Source organism: Heterodontus francisci, chromosome 4 (assembly GCF_036365525.1).
Source record: "Heterodontus francisci isolate sHetFra1 chromosome 4, sHetFra1.hap1, whole genome shotgun sequence".
In the NCBI taxonomy this organism is placed as follows: Eukaryota; Metazoa; Chordata; class Chondrichthyes; order Heterodontiformes; family Heterodontidae; genus Heterodontus; species Heterodontus francisci.
In genome coordinates, this window is record NC_090374.1 from 73,789,530 (window position 1) to 73,811,086 (window position 21,557).

Consider the following 21,557-nt stretch of genomic DNA (forward strand, 5'->3'; position numbering starts at 1 on the left):
ATTAGTTATCTTGGTATAAGAATCGAAATTGCAGAAAATTGATGATACTTTTTTGAGATTAGGACTTTAGGCCTGAGGAGTATAGAGAACTTCATTGCATTACCCCTAACCTATACTGTGCTTCAACACATCAAGTTGTACATGTACGCTGACAACATCTAGCTTTAGCTCACCACCACCTCTGCCACCGTCTGTGATTTGTCACACTGCTTGTCCAACATCCAGTACTGGATGAGCAGAAATTTCCTCCAACTAAATATTGGGAAGACCAAAGTCATTGTGTTCAGTCCTCGCCACAAACTCTGTTCTCTGGTCACCGATTCCATCCCTCTCCTGGCAACTGACTGAGGTTGAGCCAGACCGTTCACAACCTTGGCAGCCTATTTGATCCTGAGATGAGCTTTCGACCGCATATCCACTCCATCACCAAACCTGCCTACTTCAACATCCATAATAACGCCTGCTCCGACCCTACCTCAGCTCATTTCCTGCTGAAACCCTCATCCATGCCTTTGTTACCTCTAGACTTGACCATTCCCATACTCTCTTCACTGGTCTCCCAGTTTCCACCCTGTCTAAACTTGAGCTCATCCAAAACACTGCTGTCCATGTCTTAACTTCCATCAAGTCCTGTTAACTCATCACTCCTGTGCTCACTGAACTACATTGGCTCTTGATCCAGCAACACCTTGATTTTAAAGTTCTCATCCTTGCTTTCAAGCGTCTCCATGGCCTCAGCCCATGTTTACTTGCATTCGTTAGACTATAATAAAATATTAATAATGGAAATAATAGTGGTGTACACTTAACCTAAATGTAAATGCACACAAGTTAAAAAAATTAGTCCGTTTTAGTCCAAATAACTGCTTTTTCAATTAATTTGCCTCACGTATAACCATTTAATTTCAATTATGAACTGCACTTTTATTTTTGTACATCGGCATGACACTGGGTGTACAAATTTAGCATTGAAGTAGTCCAGTGTAAGGGGAGTAAACTGATGCGTCCACTTATCTACGTAAGTGTAGGAAATGATAGCAGAACCTATGATATGCTCACATACACCCAAGTTTGAAATAATGGTCTTTCAAGGGGAATGACTACATTGCTGCCACCAAGGTCGGCAGCGGGCGAAGGAAGCGGTGCCCGGCCCCCGCCTGCTGCATGTTAATGAGCTGCCGCCATCTTCCATCCGGCGGCTCATTTGAATGGACGGGGTGGCAAGCCACCACCCCCCACCACCGGATCACATGGAGGGGATGGCCCATCCTTCTACGGTAATGGCGCCAGCTGCCTGTGAGCAGGCGCTGACACCACTTTTAAAGGGCTTTGAGCCCTTCCGGTATATTTAAAGATATGAAGCAAGATTTATTAAAACAACACACAGTATTTTTGGCCCTCTCCTACTCCTTCCAATAACCATTAAATTTATTACTTGCCCTCTCCACCCCAAAACACCTACATGGTTCACCTGACCTTCCCCCCCTCAAAGTGCATAAACTATAAACTTTACCCCTTCCCACCATCCCCTCCACCAATGAGAATAAGTTACCACTGCTCCCCCTTACTCACGCACTGAAAAAATTTCCTACTCTCCCCTCCCAACCAGTGTGGTGCCTCATTTCCCCGGATAGGGATCCGAAGGCGCGGCAGTGCCGGCCAGTGGCACGAAGATCGCACCGGGACGGAAGGCGGTGGCATGATTACCGTTTATGCAGGTATATAAATTTATTTCCATATTTAAATGGAGGGCCCGTCGCCAAGCGGCGGGGTTGCTGCCACGAGGCCTCGCCACCTCCGTGAGGATAGGGCTGGGCCCTCTCGGCATCCGGTTGGCGGCGGGCCTCATCCGGAGGGATCTTCAGGCCCCCCATGCCACGGACCCCGACGCCTGGGGGAGATCTAAATTCAGCCCTATGAGTGCCGTTCAGTATTTGCCAATGGAAATGTTGCAAGTAAAAAAGGTTTTTAGTATCAAAGCAGAATTTTAAATATCCAAATTTCTCTTTGTTAAATACTAGCTCAACAATTCTGAAAGGACACCATGTCTTATTTTTGAAACAGAAGGGTAGAACAAACTATGTCATTTATCAGGAACCTTGCAGGTTGACATTGAAAAAAGTTGAGGCCTCTGACCAATCAGTACATCATGTCAGCACCTGAATCATATCCTTTTCTGTCTATCAGTTTGCAGGTGAAGCAGATGATTGTATTCAGTCACACCAATGATTAATGAGTTCCTCTGTAGATTTGGGACAGCCTATCAATCATGTCATTAGAGAGAATGTGCCCTGAAAGAGGCAGTCCTCAGCCAAGGAATAACTGCATTCATCTTAATCTATGAATGCACCCAGCCAGCCAAGTCAGGGTCACAATGATGGAAAACAATAATCCTTTCTTGGACAAATTACTTTGCAAAGTCAGGCATTTCTTCAGATTCTGAACTGCATATTTATTTTAGGATACTGACGGATGGTTTACCACTGAGACAATACTTCAGACTGAAAGTTATTTTAATGATCAATAATGTTACCACAAAGTATACACAGGCAAGTGATGCATACTGCTGCCACATTCTCCAATACTTAACATACTGTACCTTTTGAATATAGAAGTGAAGCTAGACCATGCTATAAAATGCTTACGCTACCACATTTCACAAAAATAATCAATGAGGAACATTGGTCTGACTAGTAATGACTAATACAGTCGATAATCAATAAACAACTCAAACACATTTAGGCAATTATTTTAATGGCTGGATTTGTTGAATAGCAAAACATCTTCTATGCAAATCTAACATGCATTTTTTTCTGCCACATTACACTTTGAGTAATGTTTCAAAAATGCAAGTGAATAAATAAAAAATTCTTGCAATTGATTGGCTCTACTTTTGTACTTGTAAAGTAGCAACGTTTATAAACTACAACAGTGACTACACATCAAAAGGTAATTCATTGATAGTAAAGTGCTTTGGGGCGTCCTGTGGGTCATGAAAGCTGCTATACAAATGCAAGTCTTTCTTTCAATAATTTAGGACTAAACAGGTATGTTACAGAATCATGGACTAGTTACAGTACAGAAGGAGGTCAGTCGGCCCGTCAAGTCCATTCATTGCTTTCTGCAAGAGCAACTTAGCTAGTTCCACATGACAAGAGTGGGTAGATAAAGTTTGACTTAGGAGGCATGAAAATAACCAGTAAAGCAAATATTCAACAACAGATACCAATAAAAGGAGAAACTAAAACATTAAAACCATTCTAAAACTTTTTGAAAATCCTTTGAGTTCTCCAATGACCTGAGTACTCACTACTGAAAATGAGATATTTGGCTGATTATGCTTCTGTGAAGCATGTTGGGATGCTTTTCTACAGTAAAGGCACTATATAAAAACAATTTGTTGTTTATTTTCTGTGTTTGAAATATCTAATCGTGTAATGTCCAATGAAATATTGGCAACACAAAAACTGATTATTCATATAAACAAAAGATGTAACAACATCTAAAAGTACTGTACATTATTCAAATTTGGAGGGAACTTCTTGAATTAAAATATTTTGTCAAAATGTTCTGCTTAATATGTTGGAGTCATTGAGTTATACAGCACAGAAACAGGTCCTTTGGCCCATCGTGTCTGTGCTGGCCATCAAGCACCTAACTATCCTAATCCCATTTTCCAGCACTTGGCATTGTATGCTCTGGCATTTCAAGTGCTCATCTAAACAGTACTTATGTTATGCACTGTTGCAAGGATACTTGGTAAAGAAGGATAAATAAAACAAAAGATAAACTAAAGGTTTATATTTCTTGGCTTTTACTTTATTAAAAAAAACAGACAACCTAAACCAATAATCAGTAAAGAGCTAACTGTCATATTACATGTAAAGTTAACAGATTTTACAAATTCCACCCCTCCCCCTGCATATCACACCTGCGTTTTGTGACAGTGGCTCATCATAGGCAATGCTGTATATTTATATAATATATATATATATATATATATAATATATAAAACCACTGACCACCTCCAGGCGCGTATCCATTGTCTCTCGAGATAAGGAGGCCCAAAAGAAAAAAATATATATAATATATATATTACAGATAGCTCATATTTTGTTACACGTTGGGTGTCACACTATTAGTACCATGCCTGTATGTGTGCAAATCTCTGTGTCATACTTGCAATAAAAATAGGTAGGGCACATTCGAATCACTGAGATGCAAGTAGAATTTGCAACTACCAATCATGACATTCAAAACAGTACAAATCAATAATGCACAGACACTAAGTGCTACCAGTAAAAAAAGAAAAGGCATCAGATCCTTTTAGGCAGGATCTAAACTGAACACATTACTGAAAATCAGATTTGTAATAACAATAAGACATTAAAATTACAAAAAAAAAAAATTATTATACTTACCTTATATCATTTTCTGTAGTTTCTGTAGCTTTGTCTTTTGCGAGGAGCAGCTTTGACAGAACGAGGTGCGGAGCGGACTTTCAGCTGAGCGGTCAATTTCAGTAAGTTACAAGTTAATCCCCTTTTGTTTCGGAGGACCAGGGGACTGCTGGGTAGGGGAAAACTATTTATTTGGGCAGTTTTAAAATCTTTGTCTTTTGCGAGGAGCAGCTTTGACAGAACGAGGTGCGGAGCGGACTTTCAGCTGAGCGGTCAATTTCAGTAAGTTACAAGTTAATCCCCTTTTGTTTCGGAGGACCAGGGGACTGCTGGGTAGGGGAAAACTATTTATTTGTGCAGTTTTAAAATCTTTGTCTTTTGCGAGGAGCAGCTTTGACAGAACGAGGTGCGGAGCGGACTTTCAGCTGAGCGGTCAATTTCAGTAAGTTACAAGTTAATCCCCTTTTGTTTCGGAGGACCAGGGGACTGCTGGGTAGGGGAAAACTATTTATTTGGGCAGTTTTAAAATCTTTGTCTTTTGCGAGGAGCAGCTTTGACAGAACGAGGTGCGGAGCGGACTTTCAGCTGAGCGGTCAATTTCAGTAAGTTACAAGTTAATCCCCTTTTGTTTCGGAGGACCAGGGGACTGCTGGGTAGGGGAAAACTATTTATTTGGGCAGTTTTAAAATCTTTGTCTTTTGCGAGGAGCAGCTTTGACAGAACGAGGTGCGGAGCGGACTTTCAGCGGAGCGGTCAATTTCAGTAAGTTACAAGTTAATCCCCTTTTGTTTCGGAGGACCAGGGGACTGCTGGGTAGGGGAAAACTATTTATTTGGGCAGTTTTAAAATCTTTGTCTTTTGCGAGGAGCAGCTTTGACAGAACGAGGTGCGGAGCGGACTTTCAGCTGAGCGGTCAATTTCAGTAAGTTACAAGTTAATCCCCTTTTGTTTCGGAGGACCAGGGGACTGCTGGGTAGGGGAAAACTATTTATTTGGGCAGTTTTAAAATCTTTGTCTTTTGCGAGGAGCAGCTTTGACAGAACGAGGTGCGGAGCGGACTTTCAGCTGAGCGGTCAATTTCAGTAAGTTACAAGTTAATCCCCTTTTGTTTCGGAGGACCAGGGGACTGCTGGGTAGGGGAAAACTATTTATTTGGGCAGTTTTAAAATCTTTGTCTTTTGCAAGGAGCAGCTTTGACAGAACGAGGTGCGGAGCGGACTTTCAGCTGAGCGGTCAATTTCAGTAAGTTACAAGTTAATCCCCTTTTGTTTCGGAGGACCAGGGGACTGCTGGGTAGGGGAAAACTATTTATTTGGGCAGTTTTAAAATCTTTGTCTTTTGCGAGGAGCAGCTTTGACAGAACGAGGTGCGGAGCGGACTTTCAGCTGAGCGGTCAATTTCAGTAAATTACAAGTTAATCCCCTTTTGTTTCGGAGGACCAGGGGACTGCTGGGTAGGGGAAAACTATTTATTTGGGCAGTTTTAAAATCTTTGTCTTTTGCGAGGAGCAGCTTTGACAGAACGAGGTGCGGAGCGGACTTTCAGCTGAGCGGTCAATTTCAGTAAGTTACAAGTTAATCCCCTTTTGTTTCGGAGGACCAGGGGACTGCTGGGTAGGGGAAAACTATTTATTTGGGCAGTTTTAAAATCTTTGTCTTTTGCGAGGAGCAGCTTTGACAGAACGAGGTGCGGAGCGGACTTTCAGCTGAGCGGTCAATTTCAGTAAGTTACAAGTTAATCCCCTTTTGTTTCGGAGGACCAGGGGACTGCTGGGTAGGGGAAAACTATTTATTTGGGCAGTTTTAAAATCTTTGTCTTTTGCGAGGAGCAGCTTTGACAGAACGAGGTGCGGAGCGGACTTTCAGCTGAGCGGTCAATTTCAGTAAGTTACAAGTTAATCCCCTTTTGTTTCGGAGGACCAGGGGACTGCTGGGTAGGGGAAAACTATTTATTTGGGCAGTGGCAGTACCCGAGACACTACACGTGTAGTGTCTCCCACCCACCCTCCTCCTCGAACCAAAAAAAAGGACTCTGGTGTATTGATAAGGTAAGCTTTTTATTTAAAAAGTTCAGTCCGTCGGATTGCTAAGCGAACAAGTTTTGACTTTTTTTTTTTCGTTTGGTTTTTCAGTAGATTTATTGGGAATCTAGAATAGTGGGAATGGAGGTAAAGGCAGTTGTATGTTCCTCCTGCAGAATGTGGGAGGTAGGGGTCGCCAAGAGTGTCCCTGCTGACTGCATCTGCGGGAAGTGCACCCAACTCCAGCTCCTCGCAGACCGCGTTAGGGAACTGGAGCTGGAGCTGGATGAACTTCGGATCATTCGGGAGGCGGAGGGGATTATTGACAGGAGTTATAGGGAGGCAGTCACACCTCAGGTAAAAGAAGTAGGTAGATGGGTTACCGTCAGGGGAAGGAAAAGGAACCAGCAGGCAGTGCAGGGATCCCCTGTGGCCGTTTCCCTCAACAAAAGGTATACCGTTTTGGATACTGTTGGGGGGGACGACTTACCAGGGGTAAGCAATGGGGTGCAGGTCTCTGGCACAGAGTCTGTCCCTGTTGCTCAGAAGGGAAAAGGGAAGAGGAGCAGAGCATTAGTCATTGGGGACTCCATAGTTAGGGGAACAGATAGGAGGTTCTGTGGGAACGAGAGAGACTCACGGTTGGTGTGTTGCCTCCCAGGTGCCAGGGTACGTGATGTCTCCGATCGTGTTTTTGGGATCCTTAAGGGGGAGGGGGAGCACCCCCAAGTCGTGGTCCACATAGGCACCAACGACATAGGTAGGAAGAGAGATGGGGATTTAAGGCAGAAATTCAGGGAGCTAGGGTGGAAGCTTAGAGCGAGAACAACCAGAGTTGTTATCTCTGGGTTGTTGCCTGTGCCACGTGCTAGCGAAGAGAGGAATAGGGAGAGAGAGGAGTTGAACACGTGGCTGCAGGGATGGTGTAGGAGGGAGGGTTTTGGTTTCCTGGATAATTGGGGCTCTTTCTGGGGTAGGTGGGACCTCTACAAACAGGATGGTCTTCACCTGAACCAGAGGGGTACCAATATCCTGGGGGGGAGATTTGTTAGTGCTCTTCGGGGGGGTTTAAACTAAATCAGCAGGGGAATGGGAACCTAAATTGTAGTTCCAGTGTACAGGCTGTTGAGAGTAGTGAGGTAGGGGATAAGGTTACAGGGACGCAAGAGGGCACTGGCAAGCAAGAACTTGGTTTAAAGTGTGTCTACTTCAATGCCAGGAGCATCCGGAATAAGGTGGGTGAGCTTGCAGCATGGGTTGGTACCTGGGATCCTGATGTTGTGGCCATTTCGGAGACATGGGTAGAGCAGGGGCAGGAATGGATGTTGCAGGTTCCGGGATTTAGATGTTTCAGTAAGAACAGAGAAGAGGGTAAAAGAGGGGGGGGTGTGGCATTGTTAATCAAGGAAAGTATTACAGCGGCAGAAAGGACGTTTGAGGACTCGTCTACTGAGGTAGTATGGGCCGAGGTTAGAAACAGGAGAGGAGAGGTCACCCTGTTGGGAGTTTTCTATAGACCTCCGAATAGTTCCAGAGATGTAGAGGAAAGGATAGCGAAGATGATTCTTGACAGGAGCGAGAGTAACAGGGTAGTGGTTATGGGGGACTTTAACTTTCCAAATATTGACTGGAAATACTATAGTTCGAGTACTTTAGATGGGTCTGTTTTTGTCCAGTGTGTGCAGGAGGGTTTTCTGACACAGTATGTGGACAGGCCAACCAGGGGCGATGCCACATTGGATTTGGTACTGGGTAATGAACCCGGCCAGGTGTTCGATTTAGATGTAGGTGAGCACTTTGGCGATAGTGATCACAATTCGGTTAGGTTTACCTTAGCGATGGGCAGGGACAGGTATATACCGCAGGGCAAGAATTACAGCTGGGGGAAAGGAAATTATGACGCGATTAGGCAAGATTTAGGATGTGTAGGATGGGGAAGGAAACTGCAGGGGATGGGCACAAACGAAATGTGGAGCTTATTCAAGGAGCAGCTAATGCGTGTCCTTGATAAGTATGTACCTGTCAGGCAGGGAGGAAGTTGTCGAGCGAGGGAGCCGTGGTTTACTAAAGAAGTTGAAGCGCTTGTCAAGAGGACGAAGAAGGCTTATGTTAGGATGAGACGTGAAGGCTCAGTTAGGGCGCTTGAGAGTTCCAAGCTAGCCAGGAAGGATCTAAAGGGAGGGCTAAGAAGAGCAAGGAGAGGACACGAGAAGTCATTGGCGGATAGGATCAAAGAAAACCCTAAGGCTTTCTATAGGTATATCAGGAATAAAAGAATGATAAGAGTTAGAACAGGGCCAATCAAGGATAGTAGTGGGAAGTTGTGTGCGGAATCAGAGGAGATAGGGGAAGCGTTAAATGAATATTTTTCGTCAGTATTTACAGTAGAGAAAGAAAATGTTGCCGAGGAGATTACTGAGATACGGCCTACTAGGCTAGATGGGATTGAGATTCACAAGGAGGAGGTGTTAGCAATTTTGGAAAGAGTGAAAATAGATAAGTCCCCTGGGCCAGATGGGATTTATCCTAGGATTCTCTGGGAAGCCAGGGAGGAGATTGCAGAGCCGTTGTTGTTGATCTTTATGTCGTCATTGTCGACAGGAGTAGTGCCGGAGGACTGGAGGATAGCAAATGTTGTCCCCTTGTTCAAGAAGGGGAGTAGAGACAGCCCTGGTAATTATAGACCTGTGAGCCTTACTTCGGTTGTGGGTAAAATGTTGGAAAAGGTTATAAGAGACAGGATTTATAATCATCTTGAAAAGAATAAGTTCATTTGCGATAGTCAGCACGGTTTTGTGAAAGGTAGGTCGTGCCTCACAAACCTTATTGAGTTTTTCGAGAAGGTGACCAAACAGGTGGATGAGGGTAAAGCCGTGGATGTGGTGTATATGGATTTCAGTAAGGCGTTTGATAAGGTTCCCCATGGTAGGCTATTGCAGAAAATACGGAAGTATGGGGTTGAAGGTGATTTAGAGCTTTGGATCAGAAATTGGCTAGCTGAAAGAAGACAGAGGGTGGTGGTTGATGGCAAATGTTCATCCTGGAGTTTAGTTACTAGTGGTGTACCGCAAGGTTCTGTTTTGGGGCCACTGCTGTTTGTCATTTTTATAAATGACCTGGATGAGGGTGTAGAAGGGTGGGTTAGTAAATTTGCGGATGACACGAAGGTCGGTGGAGTTGTGGATAGTGTCGAAGGGTGTTGTAGGGTACAGAGGGACATAGATAGGCTGCAGAGCTGGGCTGAGAGATGGCAAATGGAGTTTAATGCGGAGAAGTGTGAGGTGATTCACTTTGGAAGGAGTAACAGCAATGCAGAGTACTGGGCTAATGGGAAGATTCTTGGTAGTGTAGATGAGCAGAGAGATCTTGGTATCCAGGTACATAAATCCCTGAAAGTTGCTACCCAGGTTAATAGGGCTGTTAAGAAGGCATATGGTGTGTTAGCCTTTATTAGTAGGGGGATCGAGTTTCGGAGCCACGAGGTCATGATGCAGCTGTACAAAACTCTGGTGAGGCCGCACCTTGAGTATTGCGTGCAGTTCTGGTCACCGCATTATAGGAAGGATGTGGAAGCTTTGGAAAGGGTGCAGAGGAGATTTACTAGGATGTTGCCTGGTATGGAAGGAAGGTCTTACGAGGAAAGGCTGAGGGACTTGGGGTTGTTTTCGTTAGAAAGAAGGAGGAGGAGAGGTGACTTAATAGAGACATACAAGATAATCAGAGGGTTAGATAGGGTGGATAGTGAGAGTCTTTTTCCTCGGATGAGGATGGCAAACACGAGGGGACATAGCTTTAAGTTGAGGGGTGAAAGATATAGGACAGATGTCAGAGGTAGTTTCTTTACGCAGAGAGTAGTAGGGGCGTGGAACGCCCTGCCTGCAACAGTAGTAGACTCGCCAACTTTAAGGGCATTTAAGTGGTCATTGGATAGACATATGTATGTAAATGGAATAGTGTAGGTCAGATGATCGGCGCAACATCGAGGGCCGAAGGGCCTGTACTGCGCTGTAATATTCTAATTCTAATTCTAAAAAAATGCCTCGAGTAGTGTTTCCATTGAAGATCTGCTTGAACCTTGAGTCCATTTAGGTTCCCAAACCTATCACTGTTAGCTGAAGATACTCAAGATAATGGACTCCAAGATGTACCTGTGATACAACTCCTGAATTAATTGTGCATACAACTTCTAGAAATTGTTAGAGCAAGACTGGCTATTAACCAAGTGTGTCTGTACATGCTAATTGTAAACCCAAACCCCTCCAATGGAAAATTGCTGAGAAGGAAAAAATCCATGTCAAGTGAGGAGGGATTGAAGGGCTTTCTTCTTTTCCTTCTCCTTATTTAACCACAACAGGTTGAATTCTTTCTTAAAGTGACTGGCCAATTCAATAGGTGTTTCATTACTAACTTGCTATGATCATAACAAGAACCAATCGAACATGTTTTCTTGAGTATAAAAGAAAAGTGGTAAACTTTATTGTACCGAAACAGAACTAATAAAAATAATAAACAACATGCCAACTTTCACACACACACACTAGAAGTTTGCACACATACAAATAGGTTACAAAGTAGGGAAAGGTAGATTGGTTGATTTAGAACAAAAGGTAAACAGTCTGTGGAGTTTGGTGATACGGCTGGCTTCTGGCTGAATTCAGTGGTCCTGAGGATTTCAGTTTGAAGAGATAGATGATGGATTCAATGGGTCTCTTGGAGATAGCGATGTGGATGATTTCTTCCAACAGTTTCTGATTGTAGCCAGAGTATGCAAAGGTGGTCAGTCAACAGGCGGGATTTCAAAGCTTTCAAGCTGGAATGGAGAGAGACCCCAATTGGGTCTGTACGTGTCAGAGTCCAGTTGCTTCTCCTTTGCTGCAGAGAAAACACCAGCTTAAAACCACAGATGGGGAGGGGCTTGTCACATGACAGTCACTCAGTAATTCAAACATAGCAGCTTGCAGTATTCCTTCTTCTTGCTAAAAGAAAGAGAACAAACAATTCCCTTAAATTTCCTGGGGTCTTGGTTCTTGCTGGGGAATTAGCAGACATTTTGTCTCCCTCCTCACAGCATCGCAGTGTAGGATCTTTCTTTGGCCTCCTTATCTCGAGGGACAATGGATACGCGCCTGGAGGTGGTCAGTGGTTTGTGAAGCAGCGCCTGGAGTGGCTATAAAGGCCAATACTCGAGTGACAGGCTCTTCCACAGGTGCTGCAGAGAAATTTGTTTGTCGGGGCTGTAGGATACAGTGTTGCAAATTAGGTAGCCAACTTAAGCTGCCAGCAATATCATCCTTTTATCTTGTCTTTTAAAAATGTATATTAAAAAAATATATAAATTCAGATCTCCAGTCAGTGGATTAAAGAAAATTACCATTCAACAAAGCACATTAGCGTAACACCTCCCCACCACCTGAGTGAAATGTGACAACAGGAACATTTCATTATGGGGTCACAAATTAAAAAGAAACTATACACACACACTCATCAGTCTCACTGTCATACCCACACTCTGGTTTAATTTTTTTTATTTGGGATTGTGCACAAGCACAATTGGGGAACTCCAACTGCTTTGACTGGGCTCAATCAGCTTGTGCTCCAGCATACATGGGTTTGGGTTATGGGATATCCTTGTGCATTTCTATAATATGTTCCTTTTCCAGTTTCTCTATATCAGTGAACTCAACCCTAATTCAAAGGGACGAAAGCCAGTGGACTCATTAGGTAAGTTTCTGGTAGCAAACAGAAAAAATCCCAGCCCTTTGTCCCAGTCGTGGAGGTAGTAATAGCAGCATTGCCTGATCATTGCCTTTAGGGTCTGGTGGTACCGCTCCAAAGCCCCTTGTGACTGTGGGTGGTAGGCTGAAGACTTTAGCTGGGTTATGCCCAGATTACCCACGACCTTTTGAAAAATGCGGGATATAAAATTTGTGCCCTGATCTGACTGGATCTCAGCAGGCAGCCCATATTGGGTGAAGAATTGAGTTAGCCCCTCCACCACTACCTTGGCAGAGATAGTTCTCAGAGGGGTAGCTTCGGGTAGCCACATCCATAATGGTGAGAAGATACTGGTAGCTGCCTTTTGTTTTTGGTAGAGGCCCCACCCAATCTACCAGCACTCTGTTAAATGGTTCCCCAAAAGCTGGTATGCAGGTCTTATTGCAGGTTGAGGCTTCTCCACAACCTGGCCACACATGTGGCAAGACATACAGAACTCCACCGCATCCTTGTAGAGTTATGGCCAGTGAAAATGCTGTCTTTTGCGGGCTTCGGTTTTCTGGTACCGACATGTCCAGCCATTGGAATCTCGTGGGTTATTCTCAATATTTCCCTATGGTACCTCAGTGGCACCACTACCTGGTGAACCACTGTCCACTCTTCGTCTGCAGCGCTGTGATGAGGTCTCCACTTCCACATCCGTACCCCATCCTTTAAATAGTAGCACTCTGGAACTCCCTCTGCTTCAGCTTCAGTTTGAGCAGTCTGTGCTAACCTTTTTAACCCTGGGTCAACTTGCTGAGCCTCGACCAAGGAAGACCTGTTTAACCTATCCTCTGGGTCCTCGAACTTCCTAAAGAAGGTTTCAGATAACCAGACAGTAGGGTCATCTGTCTGCAGTGCAAGTTCAGCCTCCTCTGACAGAGCTTGTTCGGCCATGGACTGGGTCACCACACAGTCAGGAAAAATGCCAGGGACCTTTTCCTGTAACTGCTCTGTCTCCCTGACCTCTTTCAGTCACTCTAAAACCACTGTGGAAGCTACCACCTTCGCCCACACCAGATCATTACCCAGGAGCAGGTCGACCCCGTCCAAAAACTCGGGACAATCCCCACAGTTGCCAGCCCAGAAACAAGGTCGCACTCCAGATGCACGCTGTACAAAGTAATGGGCATATACTTTCCTCCGATACTGAGCGGACCTGCGAGGAGACAGGCACTGGCGAGCGGGAGTTCCAGCAGTTTAAAAGAGGCATACTCTCACACACTCTCATAGGGACAGCGAGACAGTTCAGAAAGTAACACATTGCAAGGGGAGGCAGCTGATTGGTAAGTAGGAACAGGTGAGTATTTCTACCCTTTTTTACTACTTTCAATAGCCGAAGTAAAAGTAAAGGTAGGGAATTTAGATTGTAGTAGGTAGTGTTTGGAGTAGAATAAGGTCCCTATTGTAATTAGTACTCAAAATTAAAGGGAGTAACTAAGGAGCTTAATCTAAGGCTAAATCATGGCATGAGAGCTCAGCCCCGTGGCATACTCCTCCTGCGCAATGTGGGAAATCAGGGAAATGGCAACCATGTGTTCAGGAAGTGTGTCCAGCTGCAGCTTCTAGCTGATCGCATTGCGCAGCTGGAGCTGTGGATGGACTCATCAGGAGCATCCGCGATGCTGAGGACGTCATGGAAAGCACGTATAGCGAGGTGGTCACACCGCAGGTAATGGCTGCAGAGGCAGGAAAGGGATGGGTGACCACCGTGAGGAGTAGTAGGTGCAGGTAGTGCAGGGGTCCCCTGTGGCCATCCCTCTCTCAAACAGATATTCCACTTTGGATACTGTTGGGGGGTGGCCTCCCAGAGGAAAGCAGCAACAACCAAGTTTGTGGCACCACGGATGGCTCTACTGCTCAGGAAGGGGTGAAAAAGAGTGGGAGGGCCATACTGATAGGGGATTCAATCATAAGGGGAACAGATAGGCGTTTCTGTGGCCACAAACGAGACTCCAGGATGGTATGTTGCCTCCCTGGTGCTAGGATGAAGGATGTCTCGGAGCAGCTGCAGGACATTCTGAAGGGAGAGGGTGAACAGTCAGAGGTCGTGGTATACATTGGTACCAACGACATAGGTAGAAAGAGGGATGAGGTCCTGCAACAAGAATTTAGGGAGCTAGGTAGCAGATTAAAAAGCAGGACCTCAAAGGTTGTAATCTCTGGATTACTCCCAGTGCCATGTGCTCGTGAGTATAGGAATAGGAGAATAGAGCAGATGAATGCATGGTGCAGGAGGGAAGGCTTTAGTTTCCTGGATCACTGGGTCTGTTTCTGGCAAAGGTGGCACCTGTACAAGTTGGACGGATTGCACCTGAACCGAAACATGACCAACATCCTTGCTGGGAGGTTTGCTAGTGCTTTTGGGCGGGTGGTTAAACTAATTTGGCAGGGGGATGGGATACAGAGTGGAGTTACAGTAGGCAAATTAAACTGCCAGCAATATCATCCTTTCAGCTGGTCTTTTAAAAAATATATAAATTCAGATCTCCAGTCAGTCAGTGGAATAAAGAAAATTATCATTCGACAAAGCACATTGGCACAAAACCACATGAATCATTTTTTAGAAGGAACCAGAATTTGTGTTTTTTCAATGAAACATTTACATCTTCAAATTTTCTGAGGTAACTTTGAAAGCAAATTCCTGCAGACAAGATACTAGCTGAAGTCCTGCAACTACAGTTAGCAAGTACTGTCAGAGAGACAGACACAGTTTAACAAAAAAATGATGATTGAGGATAGACCCTGAGCAGACATTTATATTTTGTGATAGACGCCTAATGGGTACAGCTGCACTTTTTTATGTTTATATGAACATTAGCTATAAAAAAAAGAAGAGTTAACGAAGTGATTGTTGGTCCTATAAAAAGTGAGTCTGGGGAATTAATAATGGACAATAAGGAGATGGCAGATGAATTGAACAGATTTTAGGCATCGGTCTTCACTATTGAGGATACAAGTAACATCCCAGTATTAGTTGTAAGTCAGGAAATGGAAGGGTGGGAGGAACTCAAAAAATTTACAATCACCAGGGAAGTGGTATTGAACAAATTGTTGGAGCTGCAGGCTGACAAGTTCCTGGGTCCTGATGGACTTCATCCTAGGGTGTTAAAAGAAGTGGCTAGTGAGATAGTTGATGTGTTAGTTTTAACTTTCCAAAATTCCCTAGATTTGGGGAAGGATCCTTTAGATTGGAAAATAGGGAATGTAACTCCTTTATTCAAAAAGGAAGGGAGACAGAAAGCAGGGAACTACAGGCCAGTTCGCTTAACATCTGTCTTAGGGAAAATGTTAGAGGATATTATTAAAGATGTTCTAGCAGGGCATTTAGAAAAATTCAAGGTAATCAGGCAGAGTCAATATGGTTTTGTGAAAGGGAAACATGTTTAACCAATTTATTGGAGTTCTTTGTTACATGGAGGAGTTACATGTGCTCTGTATAAAGGGGAACCGCTGAATGTATTGTAAATAGATTTCCAGAAGACTTTTGATAAGGTGCCACATCAAAGGTTATGACAGAAAATAAAAGCCCATGGTGTAGGGGGCAACATATTAGCATGGATAGAAGATTGGTTAGTTAACAGGAAACAGAGCGTAGGCATAAATGGGTCATTTTCTGGTTGGCAAGATATAACGAGTGGTGTGTGCCACAGGGATCTGTGCTGGGGCCTCAACTTTTTACAATTTATATAAATGACTTAGAAGGGACCGAAGGTATGGTTGCTAAATTTGCTGATGACACAAAGATAGGTAGGAAAGTAACTTGTGAAGAGGACATAAGGAGGCTACAAAGGGATATAGATAGGTTAAGTGAGTGGGCAAAGATCTGGCAAATGGAGTATAATGTGGGAAAGTGTCCACTTTGGCAGGAAGAATAAAAAAGCATATTATCTAAATGGTGAGAGATTGCAGAGCTCTGAGATGCAGAGGGATCTCGGTGTCCTAGTGCATGAATTGTAAAAGCTTAGTATGCAGGTACAGCACGTAATTAGGAAAGCAACAGAATGTTATTGTTTATCGCGAGGGGAATTGAATACAGAAGTTGGGAGGTTATGCTTCAGTTATACAGGGCATTGGTGAAACCACATCTGGAGTACTGTGTACAGTATTGGTCTCCTTATTTAAGGAAGGATGTAAATACATTGGAGTCAGTACAGAGAAGGTTTACTAGACTAATACCTGGAATGGTTGGGCTGTCTTATGAGGAAAGATTGGACAGGCTAGACATGTATCCTCTGGAATTTAGAAGAGTAAGAGGCGACTTGATTGAAATATATAAGATCCTGAGGGGTCTTGACAGGGTGGATGTGGAAAGGATGTTTCCCCTTGTGGGAGAATCGAGAACCGAGGTCACTGTTTAAAAATAAGGGGTCGCCCATTTAAGACAGAGATGAGGAGAAATATTTTCTCCCGAGGGTTGTAAATAGATCAATATACACGTAAAATGGAAGAGCAGTTCTTTACTGTCAATTTGTTTGGGGTGATGACTTTGGAATTCTCTTCCTCAAAAGGCGGTGGAAGCAGAGTCTTTGAATATTTTTAAGGCAGAGGTAGATAGATTCTTGATAAGCAAGGGGGTGGAAGGTTATCGGGGGTAGGTGGAAATGTGGCACATTCAGCTCAGCCAAGAACTTATTGAATGGCGGAGCAGGCTCGAGGGGTCGAGTGGCCTACTCCTGCTCCTAATTCGTATGTTCGTATATATTTCTGAGTCTCTTAATATCTTATCAGTAGACAGAAGACTGCACCATTACTTCAGTTTAGAGGGAGGATTAAATAAATATCTTGAATTTAAATTTCAAATTTATTTTGGTAACTCTAAATACTATTTGAGAGATATTTCGTCAAAAAGGAAAGATCAATTATTAGTTTTCCTAAGATTTTTTTTGGCTTTCATGACAAAAGTCATCACCCCAAACAAATTGACAGTAAAGAACTTCTCTTCCATTTTACGTGTATATTGATCTATTTACATTAAAGCCAAAGAAGTTAATATATGTTTAGTGGCACAGGGCAAGACTAGAATACTTAATGATTACTTTGTATCGGTGTTTCCTGAGGAAGTGGAAACTGACAAAATATCGGTAGAAGTGGAGAAAGTAGAGGCAATGAATAGGGTAAAAATTGAGAGGGGGAAGGTACTTGAAAGGTTGGCTATGCTTAGGGTAGATGCAGATGGCTTGTATCCCAGGTTACTGAAGGAAATAGGGGTGGAGATAGCGGAAGGGCTTGGCATAATCTTCCAATCTTCCCTAGATATGGGGTAAGTGACAGAGGAGAATGGCAAATGTGACATCCTTATTCAAGAAAGGGTGTAAGGGCAGTCCAGGCAATTACAAGCCAGTCAGTTTAACATCAGTAGTGGGTAAGGATGTAGAAACAATAATCAGGGAAAAAATCAACAGGCACTGTAGAGGTTTGAGTTAATTAAGGATAGCCAGCAGGGATGTGTAAAAGGCAGATTGTGCTTGACTAATCTAATTGAATTTTTTGATGAAGAGAATGCGGTGGATGTTGTCCATTTGGTTTTTAAGGAAGTGTTTGATAAAGTAAAAGGCTGGTTAACAAAATTGAGGGTCATGGAATAAGAGGGTCAGTGTCCAACTGGATAAAAAACGTTGTTGAAAGGCAGAAAAGAGGGAGTTATGGTAAATGGTTGCTTTTCAGACTGGAGGATGGTAGACAGTGCTGTTCTCCAAGGGTCAGTGCTAGGACCCCTGCTTTCTTATTTATAAATGACTTGGATCTTGGAATACAGAGCAGAATTTCAAAATTTGCCAATGATAACAAACTTGGAGGAGTGGCAAACAGTGAGGATGATACAAACCGCCTGCAACAGGACATAGATTGGCAGAACGGGCAGACAAGTGGCAGATGGAATTTAATACGGACAAGTGTGAGGTGATGCATTTTGGAAGAAGGGATAGGGTGAGGTCATACAGACATAATGGCGCAGTTCTAAAGAGTTTGCAGGAACAGAGGGACCTGGGGTGCATGTGCATCGATCTTTGAAGGTGGCAAGACATATTGAAAGAGTGGTTAGTAAAGCAAATGGGATCTTGGGCTTCATAAATAGAGGCATAGAGTACAAAAGCAGGGATGTTGTGCTGAACCTTTTTCAAGCTCTGGTTAGGCCCCAATTAGATATTGTGTCCAGTTCTGGTCACCATACTTTAGGAAAGATGTGAGGGTCCTTGAGAGGGTGCAGAGGAGATTTATCAGAATGGTTCCAGGGATGGGGGAATGTTAGTTACAAGGTTAGGTTGGAAAAGCCAGGGTTGTTTTCCCTGGAGCAAAGGAGATTGAGGGGAGATTTGATAGAGGTGTACAAGATTATGGCAGGTTTCGATAAGGTAGACAAGGAAACATTTTTCCATTAATTGATGGTACAAGGACAAGGGGACACAGATTGAGGTTCTTGGGAAAGAGATGCAGGAAGAACTTGAAGAAAAACTTTTTTACGCAGTGAGCATTAATGACTTGGAACTCATTGTCCATGAAGGTGGTGAAAGCGAAGACAATTAATGATTTCAGAAGGAAACTGGATGGGCATTTGAAGGAAATAAACTTGCAGGGCTGCGTGGATTGAGTGGAGGAGTTGGACTAACTGGATTGCTCCGCGGAGAACTGGCATGTACCTGATAGGCCAAATGGCCTCCTTCTATGCCGTAAATGATTCTATGGGCTGAATTTTATGAGCCCTCTGGCGGAGTCATGGCGGGGGGGGGGGGGGATGGGGGGGCCGGAAAATTCTACCGGCAGAGGCCCACCACGACCCCCGACGCCGGGAAGGCCCCGCCGCGTTTTACCAATGGCGGCGAGGCCTCAGTGCAGCACCCCCACCCCCGTTGCCCAGCAGCAGGGCCCTCACTTTCATGTGCAAATGATAATGAAATTTAAGAATAATGACTTACCTGGCAGTGATGGCCATCCCACGCCAATATTCCGTCGGCTGGCCAGAACTCCTGTGCCTTCGGAACTCCGTTCGGAAGTTCGGAGTTCCAAGGCGTGAAACTGGTGGGGAGAGGAGTGACATTTTCAGGTCGGAAGGTGGGGGGGGGAGGAGGGAAAACTCTTTGGATTGGTGGGGGCAGGTGATGATGATGCCAAGGGGTTGAGGGTCAAAGTTATTTAAGGTTGGCGTGGCAAGGTCGAGATCTGAATAAAAGTTTTTTTGGGGGGAATGGGCTATTACTGAATAGATTATTCCTTGGGGGTGTGGGTGAGGGGAGCGAAGATCTTATTTAATGTATAATTTTAATTTCACACTTTCATTCCAATGAAATTCAAAATTCTACAAAGGGCGCAGTGGCGCCAGATGCCATAGCCTGGGATGGAGCGGTCACCCCCTCTACATCATCGGTGGCGCCAGCTGCCATTGCCTGGGACAGAGCGGTCACCCCCTCTACATTATCGGGGGCGGCCGCTCCGCCCAATCCATTTAAATGAGCCCTCGCGCGAAATATCGCAGGGGCTCAGCGACAGCTGCTCTGTGCAGGTGGGCCAGCGCGATCAGGGCCTATGACTCTATAAGTATTGTATATAAAGATATATAAGTGTAGTTTTCTAGCTGCAATGTGTGAGAAAAAATATTATTTAATTTCTAGGAACTAATTACATCGCTGTCTCTGGTAGATCTCTTGAAAAGGTCTGACCAGATTCTTTCAACGGTGATGCACATCCCTCCTTCAGTTCCACCCTGTGCCCCCTACATCAAAAACTCCCTTGCAACAGAATCACCATAAGCAATATCTTGTGAAACTCCTGTTTTTTTTAATAACAAAAATGCAAATAATCATAAACAGTAATAAAAAGATAAAAGATGTGCATTTGGATATATTAATCTGGGAAAATCAGCAAAATCAATCTGTGGCAAAAGCTCTTTTCAATCAATATAACAGATAATGTACAGCACAGAAACTAGGTTAAGCAAAAACAATTAATAGATGAGATTTGTAGCAATCTACATTGCTATTATACCTATTATCATATTTACTATTCTGGCACTGGCTTTAAATGGATTTTCTTAAAGCCAAATAACATTGGACTGAAGAAAAACTAGGTTTTTCTACATTTTGTCAAAATAAACCTATAATCTTGTATACTGGATCATAATACATACTTCAACTCACCTTTTTACTGTTTTACGCATAAACTTGTTCAAGTTTGTCTACCTTGGGTGAAGCAATGATTTTAATTATTACCCTCTCAACTCACCTTATTCCTGAGACCCAACTCTTTGCCCCCTTGACCCCCAATCCCAATAACTGCTGACCACACAACTTCCTTTCCTGGCTCCCATGCTAAGCCAATGCTTTAAATGGTTTACTCTACGTAAGTACTGTCCCGGTTTTCAAAACTGCTATCATGAACTTCTCTTCAAAAAAAAACCTTTGATTTCCCTCTGTCCTTGCAAGCCACTACCCAATCTCCAGTTTCCCTTTTCCTCTCCAAAGTTCTTAAACGTGTTGTCAGCTACCAATTCTGTGTCCAACTTTCTTGTAACTTCTTGTTTAAACCTCTCAGATTACTGTTCCTGCCACAGTACTTAAGAACCCTAACCAAACTCACAAATGACATCCTCTGTGATTGTAAAATGGTATATTATCCCTCTTCATCTTCCTCGAACTCTCTACAGCCTTTGACATGATCAACCACACCATCATGCTCCAATGCCTCCCCTCAATTATCCATTTCAGTGGGATTGTCATCACTTAATTCCACTCTTTTGCATCCAATTGTGGCCAGAACATCTTCAACAATGGCTCCAGTCCCCTCCCCAGACCATTACCCCTGGAGTTTCCCATGGATTGTCCTGCCACCTCCTGTTCCTGATCTATGTGCTATCTCTTGGTGACATCATCTGCAGACATAGGCTCAGCTATTACATGCACACTGCTGATACCTAGCTCCACCACGTCACCACCTGTCTTGACCGCTCCACTGCCTTTATGTTGTCAGACTGGTGGTCTGATAGCTAACCTTAAAAGAAATGGAATTTCTTCCAATAAAATATTGGGAATACTGAAGCTATTATCTTCACCCTACCCCTCTCAACAAACCCCATACTCTCAGCACAGATGAGGGTGAATTTTATGGACCCCCTGAGGCGATTCGGAGGCGGAGGGAGTCCCATTCGCCTACGGTAAAATCCAGCCCTATATCTCCCTTCCCAGCCACTGTCTCAGGCTATAACAGACTGATTGCAATCCTGACGTCTATTTGGCCCTAAGTGAATTTCCAATCCACATAATCTCAATCAAACCACCTACTTTCATCTCTGTAATATCACCCAATTCTGCTCCTGCCTCAGCCCATCTACCACTTCAAACCCTCATCCATGTCTTTGTCACTTCCAGATTTTATTCCAATACTTCTTC

General features: G+C 43.9%; 1 protein-coding gene across 10 annotated transcripts in view; it reads right to left on the reverse strand.

Annotated features, from left to right (window-relative positions):
- The window catches only part of kiaa0825 (KIAA0825 ortholog), a 743,480-nt gene that overhangs the window by 375,665 nt on the left and 346,258 nt on the right, over window positions 1-21,557 (reverse strand). Inside the window, exon 17 of one of the 10 annotated variants that reach the window (XM_068029707.1) lies at window positions 10,942-11,292. The exons of 8 other annotated variants lie outside the window; for them this stretch is intronic. In XM_068029707.1, the coding sequence (XP_067885808.1) occupies window positions 11,268-11,292 (25 nt within the window). In that variant the 3' untranslated portion in view covers window positions 10,942-11,267. Of the gene's footprint in view, window positions 1-10,941; window positions 11,293-11,319; window positions 11,397-21,557 lie in introns of those variants that run through there. One more of the 10 variants, XM_068029706.1, reaches the window with a different exon arrangement.